Genomic DNA, 16979 nt, shown 5'->3' with positions numbered 1-16979 from the left:
TATCCCCATTCCTCATATAGATAAAAACTTTAATTGAAAAATGTATTATATTTATTTTCATTCACTTTGCTTGTCGTACACTAAATGCTACCGAAGAATATATATGAGTATCATTTGTTATTTTATATGTTTAGTTTTTAGTTTAATTTTGTGGAGTTGCTGGCATAATTTTAATACTTGAATTTCGAGTGCAATGCCAAAGCGTGTGTTTCCATCTTTTTTCAGTGTGTGGGAAATGCAATGTGGAAATGCGAACAGGAACTGGGAACTGAAACATATTCATAGTCACATTTTGCAATATTAGTAAGTCGGTTAGTTTGGGTGCCGTCAACCTTAATTGTAATTTGTTTGAAATTTATCGCCTTGCCAGTAAATTTCGCAAATTACCTAAAGAAAGTCTCATCGAATTGGGTTGGTCGTTCAGGTGTTAGTGCGTATTACAAATGTGTATATAAATCATTTAAATTAGATGCTTTATTTTTTAGTAGTTCGTTGCTTCCGCGCCGGTGTCCCCACATCCTATTTCCTATCCTTGCCGTGGCGATCCCGCGGATGCCTGCTACTCGCCATCGTCGAGGTGGTCAGGCTGTGGACATGGTGTGGCTGCTGCTCCCGATGGCCATGTCCAGATCCCTGATGCTTGCCGCTGCTGCTGTGCTGGTGCTGATGATGCTGGTGTCCATTCAGAGTGCTTTTACCGTGTCTGTGGACGAGGAAAATACCCTGTTAGATCTAAGATTACACATGCGACAGTACATAATATATAATTTTAATGATTTTTCTACTGTTTGGTTTCTTAGAATAGTGTTTCCAAATTGCTACTTCAACTAAGTAGTTCCAGTTGCTAGAGAGAAATAGAATAGAGCAAGGCCGTTTGATGTGTTTCGGTTTTTTAATTCCAATTTCATTGATGATTTCAGTTGACTTTTTTTTTCTGGTTTCCAGCAACATGTTCATAGTCAGTTTTTAGAGTTGATTCTACTGATAGAGCGGAGTGTGCGTGAGGTTAGAAATTTGAGTGGTGTGAGTTCATTAATCGTAGTCAAACATGCAAGAGAATTATTTGGTTAAACTATAAAATTGTTATATTAGTGGAGTTTGAATTCAGTTTCAAAACACGTTTTTCATAGTGCTACATGTGATAGTAGAGAAATTATAGTTTAATGTCCATTTCCAAACCACTTTTCGTACTTCCCGCTAAATCCCAACATGCAATACTGGGTGTTAGAAAAGTAAACGGAATTTGGAAAAAACGCTTACGCTGTGAAAAGTAAAAACAGATCCCAGACAGGCCCGTTTTTCTTTTTTGTGCTTGTGTGCATTGGCCGAGTTTTTGATTGTGTGTGCGCTCCAAAATAAATAATAATCAAAATTAACAACGAAAGTCTCTCACACTCGAATATTATTTTTGGGATTTTAGTATTAGTATGGGGAACACAGTGGTTGGTTGGGTGGTGGTTAGGAAAATGCAGTTCACTTTTTGGCCAGCTGAGGGATATCAAACGTAATCGTGCATTTGGGATTATTTGGGTGTGCTTGTGTGATTTTTGTGACGAGATCCTGTCAGCCAAAGGATATGTATCATATTTATTTGGATTTTTGGTTTCTTTTGGGCTAAGGTCTGTCCCGCGCTGACTATGAACATGTGCAGATGCCGAATGGCTGGTGGGTGGACACACTGCTGCGCACTTGTCGCATTTTCAGCCTTTTTGGCCAGCCGCTCAGCCGGCCACGCCCCTCTCGAGCAGCCGCCCCTGTCGCCGAGGCACCAAAAAGCTGCGCATGTTCATTGCTCAGATTGTTTTGGTAGGGACGCAGCTTGTCCGCCTTACCCAGCTCCTCGCTGGTGGCATACAGCAGATAGTTGTCATAGACATGGCTAACACTCGAGTTCCGTTTGGCCGGCAAATAGGGCAGGAAGGCGAAGCTCGAGCTGGTCGATTGGGTGGCCTTCAGGGAGGGTTTCTTGCGGGCCACACTGCGACACCTCAGGGTGGACTGATTCGAGTAGCTGGGCGGTATCATCTGCAGCTTGGTGCGATACTCATAGCTGGCGGGCGGATTCACCGGGACTGGGATTAGGGATCTCTTTCGTTTGCTGCGCGGCGGTGGCTGCGGTGCTTTCGTCACCGACTCTACCTCATCAATGCTCGCGTAGTCCGCCTCTTTTGAGGGCCCCTCGACGCTTTCGGCACTATGCTGTTCCGGTGACTCCTCGCTGGTTTCGGTATTGGCTAAATTCGTTACGTATACGTACGTCAGTTCGTGGTGGTGCGTGGGTGGTGCTGTGGTGGTGCTGGCAGATGCAGATGGTTTATGCGCTGTGGTTTTCGATGCTTTCGAACTGGCTGTTGTGCTCGTGGTCGACTTTTTGTGTATCGTTGCCGAGTCGTGGCTACTGCGACTCGATCTCGTCTTACTTGGCCGACTGCTCTCCCGGGTTCCCGACGACGGGTGCTCACTGTGCCTAGAGCGACTGGAGTGACCTGTAGTTGGGCAAATGGAGAATCGTTAGAAGTTACTTAATACAAAATTATACTAAAAGGCAGTTTTATTTCATATTTTTTATAATTATATTCTCAGACTAAATGGCCTCAAAAATAACATGCTGGTGGAGTAAAATTGTGTAAACTGTGCCTTTTGAACTATAACAAATTACTTGATTATGTTTCAGGTAAAATTAGTTTAAAGTTTAAACTAATCGGTCTCAGTGTGGTCCTGGACTAAAGTTACATTGTGCGAAGTGTGTGTACGATGGTTGTGTAAAAAGAAATTATAAACAATTTAATTGGTTCTAGTTTTTAGCAATCTGTTAAACGTAAAAAGGTGTTAAACTCGTATCTGTTGGTTGCAAGTGTTTTTTATAAGTTGATTTTAAAGACATTAATGTTAAAAAATTAAAACAATCGGTCAACTATGTTTTTCATCTTTTTTCGTGAAATCAAGGAAAAGAGTTGCTAGTATCATTTAATCAGTGTTGTAAGTTTTGATAAAAGTGTTAATAATTCTGATCAAAACTAAAAATCATCTGGCGAACCTAAAACGTTTGTTCAGCCTTTGCGGCTGAGTGGCACCCATAATGAGTAAGCCCAAAACAAGAAGTTCTGCAAGAGACAGGATCAGATTAACCGAATTTGATCACACGGTTGTATCCTTTCTGAAAAAAAAGTAGAGATTTTTCTTGATCTTACCCCTGGAGCGCGTGAGTTCATCGCGGTGTTTCTCGGAGCCTCGGGAGCGTTCCCGATCGCGTTCCTTCTCTCGATCCCGATGGCTGGTCTGCCGCGAGCGACTTTCATCCGCCACCCGGGAGGATCTTATCAAGCGACTGGAAGATGAGGTCTTGGTCTCAGTGGATTGATCCATCTCCCGGCTGTGGCGACTGTGATGAGAGCTTCGCTTCGACTCAAGGGAAGATGACCCTGCTCCAGTGGCACTGGAACTGCTCCTTGGCTTGCTGCTGTTCCGATGGACCCGAACTTCGATTGGCTCATGGCGCGACTTCTCTCGCTTGGGGGTGCGCATGCGCAGACGTTCGGCTCGCTGCTTGCTGGCCACTTGGTCGTCGGAAGATCCGCCGCCGTGAGTCATGGACTCCCGCGAACTGGAGCGGGACCGATCACGTGGACAACACTCGATGGAAGACTGCGATGAGCTGCGAGCTCTCGACGGCGAAGGAGTCGACTGCCTGGAGTTTCGGCGCGCCTCAGAGGCGAAGGTGCCACGGGCCACACCCATCGATTGAGGGTATACCTTAACCTTCTCGTCAATGGTCTCTAAAGGTTTGGCGCTGCGCCGCTGCAGGGAACAAGATCTGCGCCGCTGATCCTTGATGGCTGCCTCGTCGGAGAGAGCCTGTTAAAGAAACGATTTTTGAGTTTGAGTTTTATGTAAATTTATAAATATGTACGGTGCTGAAAAAACTTACCTTCAAAGTCTGATCAGCGTTTCGGGTCATTTCGCTTAGGATCTGGGCGTCTCTCTGCAGGTCGGTCTTCCGCTCATAGCTGCCCGGCGATCGGGATCTGTCCGGCGAGTGGGCTGGTGACTTGACCCTGAAGGTGGTGGTCAGTTCGGTGGCTATGTTCTCGTAACAGTGCTCCTCGTCCTCATCCAGATCATCATCATCGTGGTGATAGTCGTTGGTAGTGCCGATGTCGTTATGGTGGGGACTGCTGTGCCTCAGTAGGTCGGGTCGATCGTTGAGCAGTTGCCACTTGGTCGTGGTCGTGGTGTTTGCCTTCACCTCATCACTGTGGCTCACTTTACTGCGACTGGGCAGTGTCCTTCTGGGATTTGTCGTGGTCGTTGTGGAGAGCTTTGTTTGCTGTTGCTGCTTCTGCTGAACTCCAAAGTAGGAGAGTTCGTGTTCGCGCAACTTGCGAGCACCGCGTGCTTCCTTCACAATCTTCAAGGACTCGCTGCCCGATTCATCGGCATTATCTATGGTAGACTGCCCTTGGATTTGCGGCTGAATGAAGAGGGTTCTTGGCTTGGCCACTGGTATCAGTTGGCCAATTCGTAGGGTGGGCGGAGTTGCCTTAGGTTTCTCGATTTGGGGAGCATGGAGCGCTATATTCATCACATTGGACTTGGGAAGATCTGAAAAGGTTAAGAAAAAATATGTAATATGTGATTACTTTTTTTTAACACTTTAAAATGTACAATCTTATTATTGACTTTTTATGAACTGATTAAGCTAAAAAAGCTTAATGGCTACAGGCAAATCGGACTCTAGTCATCTACTTCACTGGTTCAATTACTCAGGATCCTTATTATATTGCGCTAAATGAACTCCTCTAACTCAACACTCTATTTGTCTGTAGTTTTAGCAAGCGTTACCTGCTCGCTTCAGCATCTGATCCTGTGCCTCAATTTTCCAGATGGTTCTCTTGGCTTTGAGGCGACTCCAGCTGCTGGAGTACTCGCTGCCCTTGAACGCCTCTGTCGGCTGCTGGTCTGGCGAGGAACTACCCTGGGTTCCTCCACCACTGTCACTGTTGCTGTCCCGGAAGTACCGCTTCACCTCCTCATCGGCACTGTCTTCCTGATCCTGCTCGGCGGCATCGTAAAGCCTTCGCAGTTGAGTCAACTGCTGGCTCACCGGGATTTGGGTGTTTCCCAGCAATTTCAGCCGAGGCGGAGCCAACGGAGTTCGGGGCAGGGAGTCATACAACGCGCTTCCGAATAGATCGCTGCTCGTAATGGAGGTGGTGGATATGGTGGAGGGACGGCGCGAGGAGGAGTAGGATCCCTCCTCCTGGTAACTGTGCGATCGCAGCATGGGCGTGGGCACCACTATAGTGGGTTGAACCAAGGCGGACTCAATCGAAGCTATGCTCAGGCGACGCATGGCCTCATCGAATTCACTGGCCGATCGCATGGTCCTCATAATCAGCGATGTGGACTTTAATCCCTCGTCCAGGATGCGCTGATGCTGGCGCAGATCCTCCAGCAACAGCTCCTGGGCACTGGGTCGTCGGTGTTGGCGGTATTTCAAACTGGGATGGTGATGCATTGCAGTGCCTGTGTGGGAAATGTGCGGAAAGTGTCGTTGGTGGATTTGGAAATTCATGTTTCTTTTTCTATTGTTTTTTTTTTAGAGCGTGGTTATCGAGCTGAGCTTAGCGGGTGGTGTTAGATGTAGCATTAGATGTGGTTTAGAAAAGCGGCACAACATGCATTAAAAATACAATTCAGAGTACAGAGAGTTCGAGTCAAGTAGAGGAGTCCATGGCTAAAACCCAGATAGACTAGATCATACAACGTAGTTCAGTGGACAAGGTACTACAAACTACAGGCATTCCAACTAACTAATCAAAAGTACAACTAAGTATACTAAGGTATAATTAAAGCACCAACCTGATTCAGCCCAATCCTCTGAGCCCAGGCTCACATTGATCTTGGTCGAGTACCCATTGCCAGCTGGTGAGGATTGCTGCTGCTGTTGGCGCTGCTCTACGATGCGAATCCTTTCGGCCACAGACTTGGGACTAATGGGTGAATCACTGGTGATTCCTTTATGTGAAAAATACATTTTATTTATTTTATATTATTATTTTATTTATACATTTACATTTTATTTTATCTAATCCATACGTACTATTATCTTCAATACACTTACCACTATCCCTTGCCGAAGGACTCTCCCGATCCGCTTTCATGGCCGGAACACTCCAAAGGACGTCGGCACTCTCTATGTTCTCGCCCAGGTGATAGGGTTTCGGCTTAACAGGCTTGTTCTTCAGGATCCCCCGAATATTAGATAGCTCGTCCGTCTCGTTGTCCGTCGTATCCACGCCACTGGTGGAGGTGTAACTGTTCCGCGACGTGGACTCCATCAGACTGTAACGTGGCTCGTGAACCGGCTTGGCCACCGTGGTCACCGTCACTTGAGTGCTGCTGGCGGTGCTGTTACTGCTACTGGAAATCTGCAGCAAATAAGTGAAATATTAGTTGGATTCTTATAAAATAATTACAATAATTGATGAAAATTCATTAATGTATATCGAACTTCAGTGATCATTTATCCGAACTATTCATTTGTCTGAATCTCATGCTCACTCATTTTGTGAGACAAATAAATTTATAATTTTCTTGGGACCTCAATTTTAGTAAATTACTCACCGGCTGGCTAACCACCTCCGGCGGATCCATGAGAGTGGCTCGGTAGGCCACTGTGCTGGTGGCTATCGTCTTGCGCCGCTGTGAATCGTCACCAAAGTGGGTCACCTCGCTGCTCGCAGTGCTGCTGGTAGAGCTCCCTCCTCCGACGGCACTGGCTGACTTAACCAGACTCTGCAGTGGACCACTGGTGGTGGTGGTGGTGTTGGAGCGGCGGCGACGGCGAAAGTTTTGCGTTGGCGGCGGCTTGCCGTCGGTCTCAACAATATTAACGCGACCCGATTCGGCGGCAAAGTGCACCTCCGTCTTGCAGAACTCCACTCGCTTCTGGGCGCTACCTTTGCTCAGGTGACTGGTGGTGGTGTGGGAGGTGCTGGAAACGGCAGTGCCTCCATTCACATGAATCTGCGAGGTTTTGCGGACATCACGCCAGGTTTCCTCCACGGCTATCGAATGGCGTTTACTCAGCTCCCCCTCTGTGGGGCTGGATGACGGGATGATGGGTTTCATGGACCTGCCAAAATGAACAATGGTGCCAACTCCATTCTGTTGTTGTGCCGCATCTGCATTCTTTTCGTTCCTCTCCCGCTCCCTTTCGGTGGGCGACCAGTTGCCAAGTTGCTCACCGGATCTGCCCAGGCCACTGTCCGTGGAGGCGTCCACACGGAAGATGCTCTTATCCTCCGGCGGCGACATCTTCTCGAAGCCGTAGGACTTGCGCCGCAGATGCCACTCACTGGAACTGGTGTCCTTCTGTCGCTGGCGTGACTCCAAGCTGTGCGTATTGTGAACGGGTCGAAAGGCCGAGGGAGTAGATTGAGACGGCGGCGCAGGATCTGCTTTTTCCACGCTGATCTCCCGCACTACGACTGGCTTCTTTTGGTGATAGGCCAGGAAGTCCTCTTTGTAGAGACTCTCGTCCGAAAGCTTCTTTAGCTTGCCGCGTATTTCCTGCAGGGACTCGGCCGTAAGGAATGTGTTCCTCTTGGCCACCGTGGGTTTGGCCGAGGGAGTGTTCAATATGTTGTCCAGAGCGGCCAGATCCACGTGATTATTCCGCATGGCCGTGTGAAGGCGACGACCGTTCTCCAGTTCCGCTCGCAGACGGGCAACGCTCACCGAATTACTCGGCAAATCCAGGGGTCGAGGTCGGGCCGAGGTCGCCGGACTCTTGTAGTGATCCTGCGACTGAAAGGAGCGCCGCAGCTTGCTGACCCTACGCCACTCACCCACCGGCTGTTCGGCGGGATCCTCTCGCTCCCAGTCGTTGCTGAGATCATCCGTGGAAATGGAGCGGGACCGCTGGAGCAGCGTGGATCCTATCGAGGGCACTGGAGGGGCGTAGACCGACTGGGACACCTGCTGGCGACGCTGGTGGCGAGCGGTGAGTCTGTGTGCGGAGGAGATAAAGATGGGGATGTGTTACTGCATTCAGGGCCGATCGGCTAATGGACCAAAATTTCTGTGCGCGACTTACCGCAGATTGTCGTCGTCGTAGTCATCGTTATAATGCCGGAAACTTTCCAAATCACGACGCTGCGTTGGCGGGGCAACAGCTACGTCAGCACCACCAGCTCCACCAGAACCACCCACGCCACTTGGGAGCTGGCCATATAAGTCAGCCTGCTTGGGCCAAACCGCTGACGACGGCGTTGATGATGATGATGATGATGATTCTGGTCCCACAATTGCATGTAGGCTTATTTTGCCCGCACTTCTGTGGGTGTTGCTCGCCGCTTGTGTTGCAGTTGTTAGGTTCGAATTGTTGCTGCTCTGGCTGGAAATGCTCGAACTGCTTTTCTGTAAATGGCAAGCACAACAACGAGAGGCGAAAAATTAAAAACAAAATTAAACAAAATCAACCATATTCAAAAACCAGCACAAAGACGATCTCAGTCCGACTGAGCGAATTATATAGCCGGGCTATATGGCGATCTCGAGTGCGGGTGTCTTTCGTATGGTTATCGTTATTGATGCCGTTGTTATTGGAATTGTTATGCTATATAGCAGTGGGTGCAGTGTTTGACAGGAACTGCTTAAGGAAGCCGGGCACTTAAGTCGCATATAAGCGCTGAATAAGCTGTGGCAAATGAATTTCCGCATTGGAGACAAATGGCTTCAAGAAAATTGAGTCCTCGAATAAATAAAGAACTAATAATGGAAGAGATCAAGCCATAAGTAGCTTATGGAAATAGAGCTAATTGCTATAAGGCAAAATAAATCTTACAATATAATGCAGATTAAGTAGCTGAAGTGAATGTCACAATTATAAATTATATAAAACTTTTGCTTCTCAAAGGGTATATTTTTTCTAAAAATAAATACATTTAATGTTTTCTCCATAAAGTTAAATATATATTTGCACATTTTCTAGGCTTAACAAGTTGAGAAACAAAACGAAATTCCCCGAATACGTTTTCTTAGTAAGATTAATGACCAGAACCTGAGGTGACTGTGACTGTGGGCGTTGATCTTGTCTCAAGACACTTTCTCATCTTTTTTTTGCCGCCCAATAATTAGACACTTTTAACTATGCGAATCGCGTTTCGAGAGAGTTGGCGTAGAAATTTCCTTTGTGGTCATGACCCAAATGTCCAGCTGAAGTGCTAAGCAACGCCTAATTGAGCCACGCTATTATTAAATATTTCCATTCGATTCCGATTCGTTCGATGAGTCAAACATTCAGTCGTACCAGACAGTTTGTGGAAAGTCTGGTAAGGTTTAATTTGATATATGAGTTATTGCCAATTGCAGAGAACAAGCTACTTTTATAAGTTTATTTTGGTAGCTGAAAATGTTCTGAAATGACACTTCCATTTATTTTTAACTGTTTTTTTTTTGACCAAGACTAATTCGTCTGAAGCCAAAATTCCCCAAACATTTTTATAGATGCTAAAAGACACTTATGGGCGATAGCGACTAACGAAGAAACTTAATTACAATTATCGGTTCTGTTTCCAAGAAAATGTTATAAATTATTTTGCAGCTCTATTATTTATTTGAAGCACCGCGATAAAATCTTAATGTTGTGAAGTTAACAACCAGCTTAGGACTTTCTCAAGATATTTTTCGATCCCTGTTCATTACACGATTTCCTCGAATTTCCCAGAGCCATGAATTTTCCCCCAAACACGACAATCGGCGACTGTTAACAACTGGCCATTTTCGGTCATTGCCATGGCCATGGTCAAAAGATTACTCCTGAATAAAAAACGAGATAGAAGAAAGCAAACATTGGCTCATGCTAATGAGCTAACTAAACAAAGACAACTACACGGAGAAAACAAGATGATCAACTTGAATATTCCAACACTCAATTGATTGTTTTAGGAATAAAAAACATTAAAGTACAATACTATAAAATTTATAACCATGATTTCTATTTTAGAAATATTAGACTGTAGAAAAATTGTTTAATTAGCAACGTTCGAAAATATTACATTTATTATGCCAGAAGAATTCCCTATTTATTGCAGTGTAACAAAGGCGATTGAAACAAGACCCTGACTGTGGACTACTGCATTTGAGCCTGGCTCAAACTTACCATTAGATTGCTTAATTTCAGACTTGGAGCCGTATCGGGTAACAAATTGTGGCAGCCTTTGTGCAAAGGCTCGTCGGCAGCGTCCTCTTTATCGCTCGCCTCGCCATTAATCACAACAAAATCAACATGATCGTCGATTAGCTCCTGGCTCAGTGCGGATGCGGATGCGGAGGCAGAGGCGAATGTGGCTGCGGATGGAGTATGAACAATGCCAATGCCAGCATCGCTGCCACTGAGACTACAATCGTCGCTAAGCTCGCAGATGTCAACACCCTGGCTGATGGGGGATGGGATAGTGGACTTTGGAGGTGGATCATGGCCATTGCTCTGACTCGTGCGGTGGTGGGTGGTGGATGTGGTGGTGGTGGATGTGGAGGAGGACCACGAGGACGAGCTCTTTTGGACTGTCTGGGTGCGGATCACCTGCATGGCGCCGTTGGCGGTGCGGGCCTTCAGCACCTCCAACTGTTTGCGTTGCGTGTGCTGTGTGCCATTCGGCTGTGAGATGTTTTGGGAGTCGGATATCTGGGGAGAGAGCGGAGAGAGAACGGGGGATTCAGTGGTGGCAGGATAATGAGTGGATGTTTTTTAGAGGGATATATTATGGAATTAATATAAACATAATGTAGTCATTTTAGTAAGAGTTTTTAAATTTAGTTGGAGTGTGCCATTTGTATGTTCCATATTCATTTCATCCATTTCGTTATTATTATTTTAAACACATCCCATACATATTAAACATATAAATATCAATAAGCCTAAATTACAAAAGATTTCAATTCTGATCTTCAAATGTTATTTTAGCCACATTAACTTTCACACATTGCCTGATCTAATTAATACATCAAGATATGCCTTGTTATATCGATTTCTTAGCCATAATAGCATTTGAATGGGTTCAAAATAAGATAAATAAAACATTAAACAGGCGATCGCGATGTGATTGTCTAAACTTCATTACGGGTGTGGGTGTGTCCCATGCGAGGCGTAAAAGTGCTTTGTCGCATGGCATTCGGCCGTTGGCAACGGGGCGTATGAAAGTTGCCAGACGAAACACTTGACCGTCGGCCACCCTGTGCCCCTCGCTCCAAGTTGCCCCTCCAAAACGCCTAGATGCCTCTTATCTCGACAGCTGGGCGTGCTCAGTTCGCCCGCTTGGCACACGTGACCAAACGCCAGCCACAAATCAAAAGACTCTCGAGAGCAACTGCAATTGCAACGGCGAACAAAACAGCAACTGCACCCTTTTGTGGTAATGCACTCAAAAAAAGAAAAATGGGATGTAAGTCCCATTTAAGGTCCTTCCTGCTTAGGCCAAGTATTTAGATCTGAAATATTTTGTAAGAAAATATTCTTTCAGTTATTAATTTTTCTGTGTGCATAGATCTAAACAATTAGCAGATCCGTTCATTGGATCGTGCCATGACACACTATCGAAGGTAAGAAACAGAAAAAGAAATACAAAACACACTCGAATCGAACTGGCCAAAAGATCGATTGTGGCAATCGATTGCATTGATGATTTATAGTGCTAAAATGCATAATATGCTCCAAATGAAAACTTTAACCCGCCGGTTGTCCAGTTCGCGGCGTATTCGTGTCAATGACCAAAATGCAGCCGCACATTTGACTATGAGTCAAAGTGCAGCATTGTTTATATAGAATACAAATATTTGAATGTTATCCAAGCGGTTCGTAACAAAGAAAATTGCATATTGTATGCAAGTTGTAGGTTGAGTCACCTCAGTGTTCTGGGTTCTCACTTGAAGTCTTGTTTGTTTTTTGTGCTGCAACTCATAACTCGGCGAATGGCGAAAATAATTAATTGGTAATTAGCTTCATTAGATGGGAATTTTTTTCGGCTCGCTGAACAAAGAATGGAATATAAATAAGGGATACGCAAATTCTGGGAAGTTTGAAAAGCGCGGCACCAGCTTTATATTTTATGATATGCACATTGTACGAGTTCAGGGTTATCCCTTTCAAAGTTCTCCATCTGGCGGTTTCACTTATACAGTTTACTTCAATTCAGTTTGGTTCGATTTCTGCCTGGCTAGTGATTTTAGCTCGGCGCTCAGGTCTTCAAGCTTCCCATTGACCCGAGGGCAAACGGACAATGCATAATAATTTCAGCGGCTCCCTAAAGTCACACTCATCCTTGGGACTTGGAACTGAAAAAAGAGTGCAGAATAGCGTGGCAGACATAAATTATAAGCCCAGTTTGGCACCCGCGGCCATGCACGTTCTGCCGGAGTTTCTCACGATGGTCAGAAGGAGACTCTTGGCGATCTGGGACCGCTCTTCCGTAATGCCTCGCAATTTCCTATGGAGTGAACGCTGCAATATGTGTATGTCTGTCTATCTATCGATGACCTCTTTTCGCTGGCTCGCTGATTTTCCAGCTGGCTGCGCCGTTTTAGTTTAGGCCAGCATGTGTAGGCTGTTTGGCTGGTCTTGATCTTGGCCAGGCTAATTAAGCTGTTTGGTACCAATCTGCATGGCCCAGGGGGTGGCTTTATCATGGCAACAGCTGGCGCGGAAAGAAAGCCAACTGTAAATGAATTATTCCGACCTGGCCAAAGTCAGCCAGCCAGCGATCAGTGTCATGATCTTGTACAGCCTCCGACGACCAGCTGATGATGTACACCCAGGCAGCAAAAAAAAAGGAAACCACATAATTGAAAGCGCTGAATCTAAAACCGTTCCGAACCGAACCGAAGCGCAAAGTCAAGTTGAAGGTTCAATGAAATGCAGAGACTTGCCACGACTTCCACGGAGCCCAGCACTCGCATATATTATATGCCAGCCAAAGTCGTGATGATGTAGAGGAAGACTTGGCGTGCGGCTCTACACTGATAAAAATCGTTTGAAGATATCTAAACTATTCTGTTTTCAAAATGAATCCATACATGAATATTATTTTTGAACGTAACTTATTAGGAAACTTCCAAGAACATTCGTACAATGCAAATGATCTTTTTTCAAGATCCAAATATTTTGCTCAGTTTATGGATATGCCGAAATATTTTGTTGCCTGGGCTTGAAACGAATTTAATGATGCTGCACCATCATCATCACGGTCTCAGTCGCAAACTCAATCGCAGTCGTCTGCCTGGTCGTGTTCGTCTGTCTGTGGCCATAAGATTGACTGTCTATCTCCCGACTCCGACTTCTGCCGTGTGACTCTGTGACTCTGCCTCTGCCATGTACGTCCGTGTCGTCCATGTGGCATCTAGTCCGGCCCATAGTCCATATGTCCTCCAGTTCGTGGCATGCATGTCGCCTTTTCTACCTTTTCTGGCTATCCCGGCTTTTCTGGCTGGCAGTTCGCACAGATCGTCGGCATAGACATGCCAAACCATTGACTCTTTTTATTTTTAGCTGGCACTGACTTTGGTACTTTTCAGCAGAGCAATGCACAGTGGGTCTAAGATTCGTAAATTCCAATTCTTCATATAGCTATACGGTTTTATTTGGTGTGTATTTTAACTGCACTTTCATAGCTGCACAATTATAGTATTATGAACGGCATTTCTGATCATATTTTGACTAATTCATGGGATTTTTGTGATTGTGTAACTGAACATTTAACTCAAGGTCATGCTGAATGACTCTTGTGAAATAAGTTTCTGAGCACGACCACAGTGCACTGTGAAGTATTTTCTGTTCTGGTTTGTGCCATTTTGTGAACCTCATACCATACGACCTGTGGGCTTAAGCCATAATAATATACATTTGTAAATGCATTATTTCTGTCACGATCTCGTTGGCTTCATATCTCTATATATGCTCGAGCTTTTGAGTGCAGTCAGTAGTGAGTGCCTATATTTGCGTCATTGAATCCCAGCCAACAGCCACCTGAAACTCACTTCGGTCTCGGCGTGGAGTTCATTAGCGGCAGAGGAAACACTTAATTGCGGCAAGTTGACATCCTCAATTAGTTGCAAGTAATTTACGTGTGTCGGCCAAATGGCTTGAAGAGCACTCGGGTAAAAAAGACAAATGAAATGCTGGTAGTTGACCACAGGTAAATCCCGTGAGTGGCCGGTTGCATCTTCTCCGCGGGCAGCATCTCTGGATTTTATTTGTTTTTTCTTTTATTCTTGCTAGACTTGTGGCAACCCAGTGACCCACAAAGGCGGCGGCATTGCCAGCGGCCCGGTACCGTTAGGCGGCAACATTGTGGCAACATGGCCAGCAACTGAAACCCCAACTGCGAACCAACTGCAACTGCCAGCAAATAATTCAAACTCTGCTGAGCTTGCATGCTTCAAAACAAAAACGAAAAATAATATTGCAAAATGTAAATTCTCTGTCTTGCCTTTCCTTCTTCACAATCCGCCAACCATAATGCTAATGAAGAAGTTGTCAGGAGATCCCTGATCCGTCCATCTGGCTGGCTAACGGTGTCTGGGTGCGTCTGCATAGAGATCTGCTCTGCTCTAGACCCGGCCAAATCGGTATTGGATAATGGGTATTGCCAAATTGATTTCCCTGCGATTCGTGGCGTCAATCGCTGCCTTTGACTTTGTCTTTGTCGGCAAAAGCGCTTCGAATGAACAGCGGGACATCGGTGATATAAATCCCGGACTTGGCCATCAAAAAGAGCCGAGTCGAGCTCTTTAAACTGAAACTAATGCGGGCTAGTACCAGCGATGGCATACTTCTAGCTCTGAATCTCTTATTCTTAGAAATGTGGCTAGAGGCTATTAAAAAGCGTTTTATATTAATACTGTCATTTGGATCATAAAGAATTAAGGTGAAGTATTTCGATATATTAACAAAGCACATATTAAAAAATATATATACTTTCAAGTTGTAATATAGTATTTTTAAAACTTGAGTGGGCCAAACATGTTATTTTCCTTCTGTATAATATTTTATGGCATAAATACTATAACTTAAGCTAAAGGAGGATAACTCTTCCCATCACTGGCAAGGACTTGGTGTCTTCTTTCGGCTGATCGTTTCCAATTGATTGTATTGATCGTTTCCCCAGCCAATCCCCCCACTCTATTACCCTTTCATCTTTTGGCCAGGCTCTCAGCATCGTCAGCCGCAGTGGCAACAAAGTTCAATCGCGATAAGATACAAAGTCAGCGGAATGAAACAACTTTCCGAGGTATTTTTTTTCGGGTTTCGGTGTTTCTCCACGGAATACCCTGCAGCCATAAAAGTATGGCTCAAAAAGGGCATATCAACACTGATCGGGTGAATGTAACAGTTGCCAAATTGAGTGATTGTTTGGCCATTAAATGATCTCGAATTTAGCTCCAGGTAGAATGCATTTAAAATGTCAACTTTGAACTCAACCGCATTCGATCGATCGTTAGTACGGAAATAGGAGGTAATAAGCAGCATATATATAGTCTGTAATCTCCACCATCCGGAGGATCATTGAAATTACCCCAAATTATTGCACGCTGCTCCCAAATCTGAGTAGAGATAAATTTTAATAGCCTAAGATGTCATAAAATTTCTCGGATGGCTGAGCAATCCTAAGGTCAACAGTCTTAAGATATTTCGCTATGATCTCATCAACGGGGCAATAGGATATTCTATTGTTTCGTAAGCCGATCAGTATTCAGTTAGAGCAAAAAATCACTTAATTATTTGGATCAATCTCTTCAGTTCGAGTGCGGCAATACCAAAGACATGATGTCATTGCATTTGATGGACGTTCCGGGCAGTCCAAAGCGAATAGCTCGCAGTTGGCTAGAGTATCTTAAAGTCCAGATCTCGTTAAGTATGTGGGGCTATTTCAGTTTGACCGGACCACGAGCAGAACCACGAACTAAGATCCAAGATTCTATTTCGATTTGGTTCTGGGCCGAGCACTCGAGGCGCGAACTTCAACTTGGCCCCACACACACTACCACTACATGACTAGATGGCCACATGGCCAGATGATGATGATGATGGGCTAGGTTGATGACGGCTGCCAGTGGATGAAATAGCATAAAATTAACGATAGGCCCCGAAGTGCTGCTGTGCCATCCAGCCAAAGGCATTTAATATTAACCGACAAATTCTAGAGCAATCAATGCTGAAGCGTAGCCCAAAGACAAGTGAAATCTGAAATCTGAAGAAGAATAGCACGAATTAATTAAGTATGGCCGTACCGAAAGTACCAGAAGTATTTCGCCTTTTGCTGAAAATCTCTCTGATGCGAAATCGAATCGTAAGTGGCACAGCGTGTGCAACTGCGTTAAAGTCTTTATTTTGCTTTCTATTAATTTCATTATATTTCTCTTTTTCAGCAGCAATTGGGATTCGCATCCAACTTATCAGAGCCATGCGTGTGACCTGTTAATTATGGTTGAGTAAAAACGGTCAACGAATCTCGATGTCTGTGGGGCTTAATAGGAACTTGGGGAAAAGCCGTCTCACACGCAAAACAATCTCAACTGGCTTATCGTTATTGCGGTATTCAGTAACCACCATTGAGCAGCTGATTAACTATGCTATGCCTGCCAAATTGTTAAAAGCCAGATGCTTGAGTTTTCTTCTAGAGAATTTGTGTTGAATTTAATTGCATTTACATTTCTTAAGAGCTGAGCAATGTAATCATCAGATGTTACTTACATTAAACAAAATAATATTGTTAAAAACTGGTAAATTGAACTATTGCGTTGCTATAGTTGTTGTACTTAACTTTTTTCTTTTTGAATTCCGATGGAACTTATTCACCTTAATCGATCAACTTCTGTTTCTGCTTGCCTACTCATGCATCCAAGCTTTAAGTATTCAACTAAATAAACTATTAACTGATTAAAATCGAACAGCAAGGAAACCGAAACTAGCAATCAAG

General features: G+C 44.8%; 1 protein-coding gene across 12 annotated transcripts in view; it reads right to left on the bottom strand.

The window, feature by feature from the left end:
• Positions 1 to 33: 33 nt before the first annotated feature.
• LOC6611757 (serine-rich adhesin for platelets) overlaps positions 34 to 16979 on the bottom strand; it is a 34805-nt gene continuing 17859 nt past the window's right edge. For 4 of the 12 annotated variants that reach the window (XM_032727265.1, XM_032727278.1, XM_032727271.1 and 1 more), the window contains exons 3-12: positions 10169 to 10693; positions 8102 to 8424; positions 6628 to 8014; positions 6125 to 6431; positions 5863 to 6018; positions 4843 to 5526; positions 3929 to 4602; positions 3192 to 3855; positions 1261 to 2486; positions 619 to 703 (exon numbers count right to left, since the gene is read on the bottom strand). In XM_032727265.1, the coding sequence (XP_032583156.1) occupies positions 1636 to 2486; positions 3192 to 3855; positions 3929 to 4602; positions 4843 to 5526; positions 5863 to 6018; positions 6125 to 6431; positions 6628 to 8014; positions 8102 to 8424; positions 10169 to 10693 (5571 nt within the window). In that variant the 3' untranslated portion in view covers positions 619 to 703; positions 1261 to 1635. Of the gene's footprint in view, positions 704 to 1260; positions 2487 to 3037; positions 3105 to 3191; positions 3856 to 3928; positions 4603 to 4842; positions 5527 to 5862; positions 6019 to 6124; positions 6432 to 6627; positions 8015 to 8101; positions 8425 to 10168; positions 10694 to 16979 lie in introns of those variants that run through there. The other 8 variants (XM_032727301.1, XM_032727282.1, XM_032727295.1 and 5 more) reach the window with 8 other exon arrangements.

Source organism: Drosophila sechellia, chromosome 2L, assembly GCF_004382195.2.
Source record: "Drosophila sechellia strain sech25 chromosome 2L, ASM438219v1, whole genome shotgun sequence".
Taxonomy (NCBI): Eukaryota; Metazoa; Arthropoda; class Insecta; order Diptera; family Drosophilidae; genus Drosophila; species Drosophila sechellia.
Note: the sequence above shows the minus strand (reverse complement) of the source record. Positions and strands in the feature narration are given on the sequence as shown.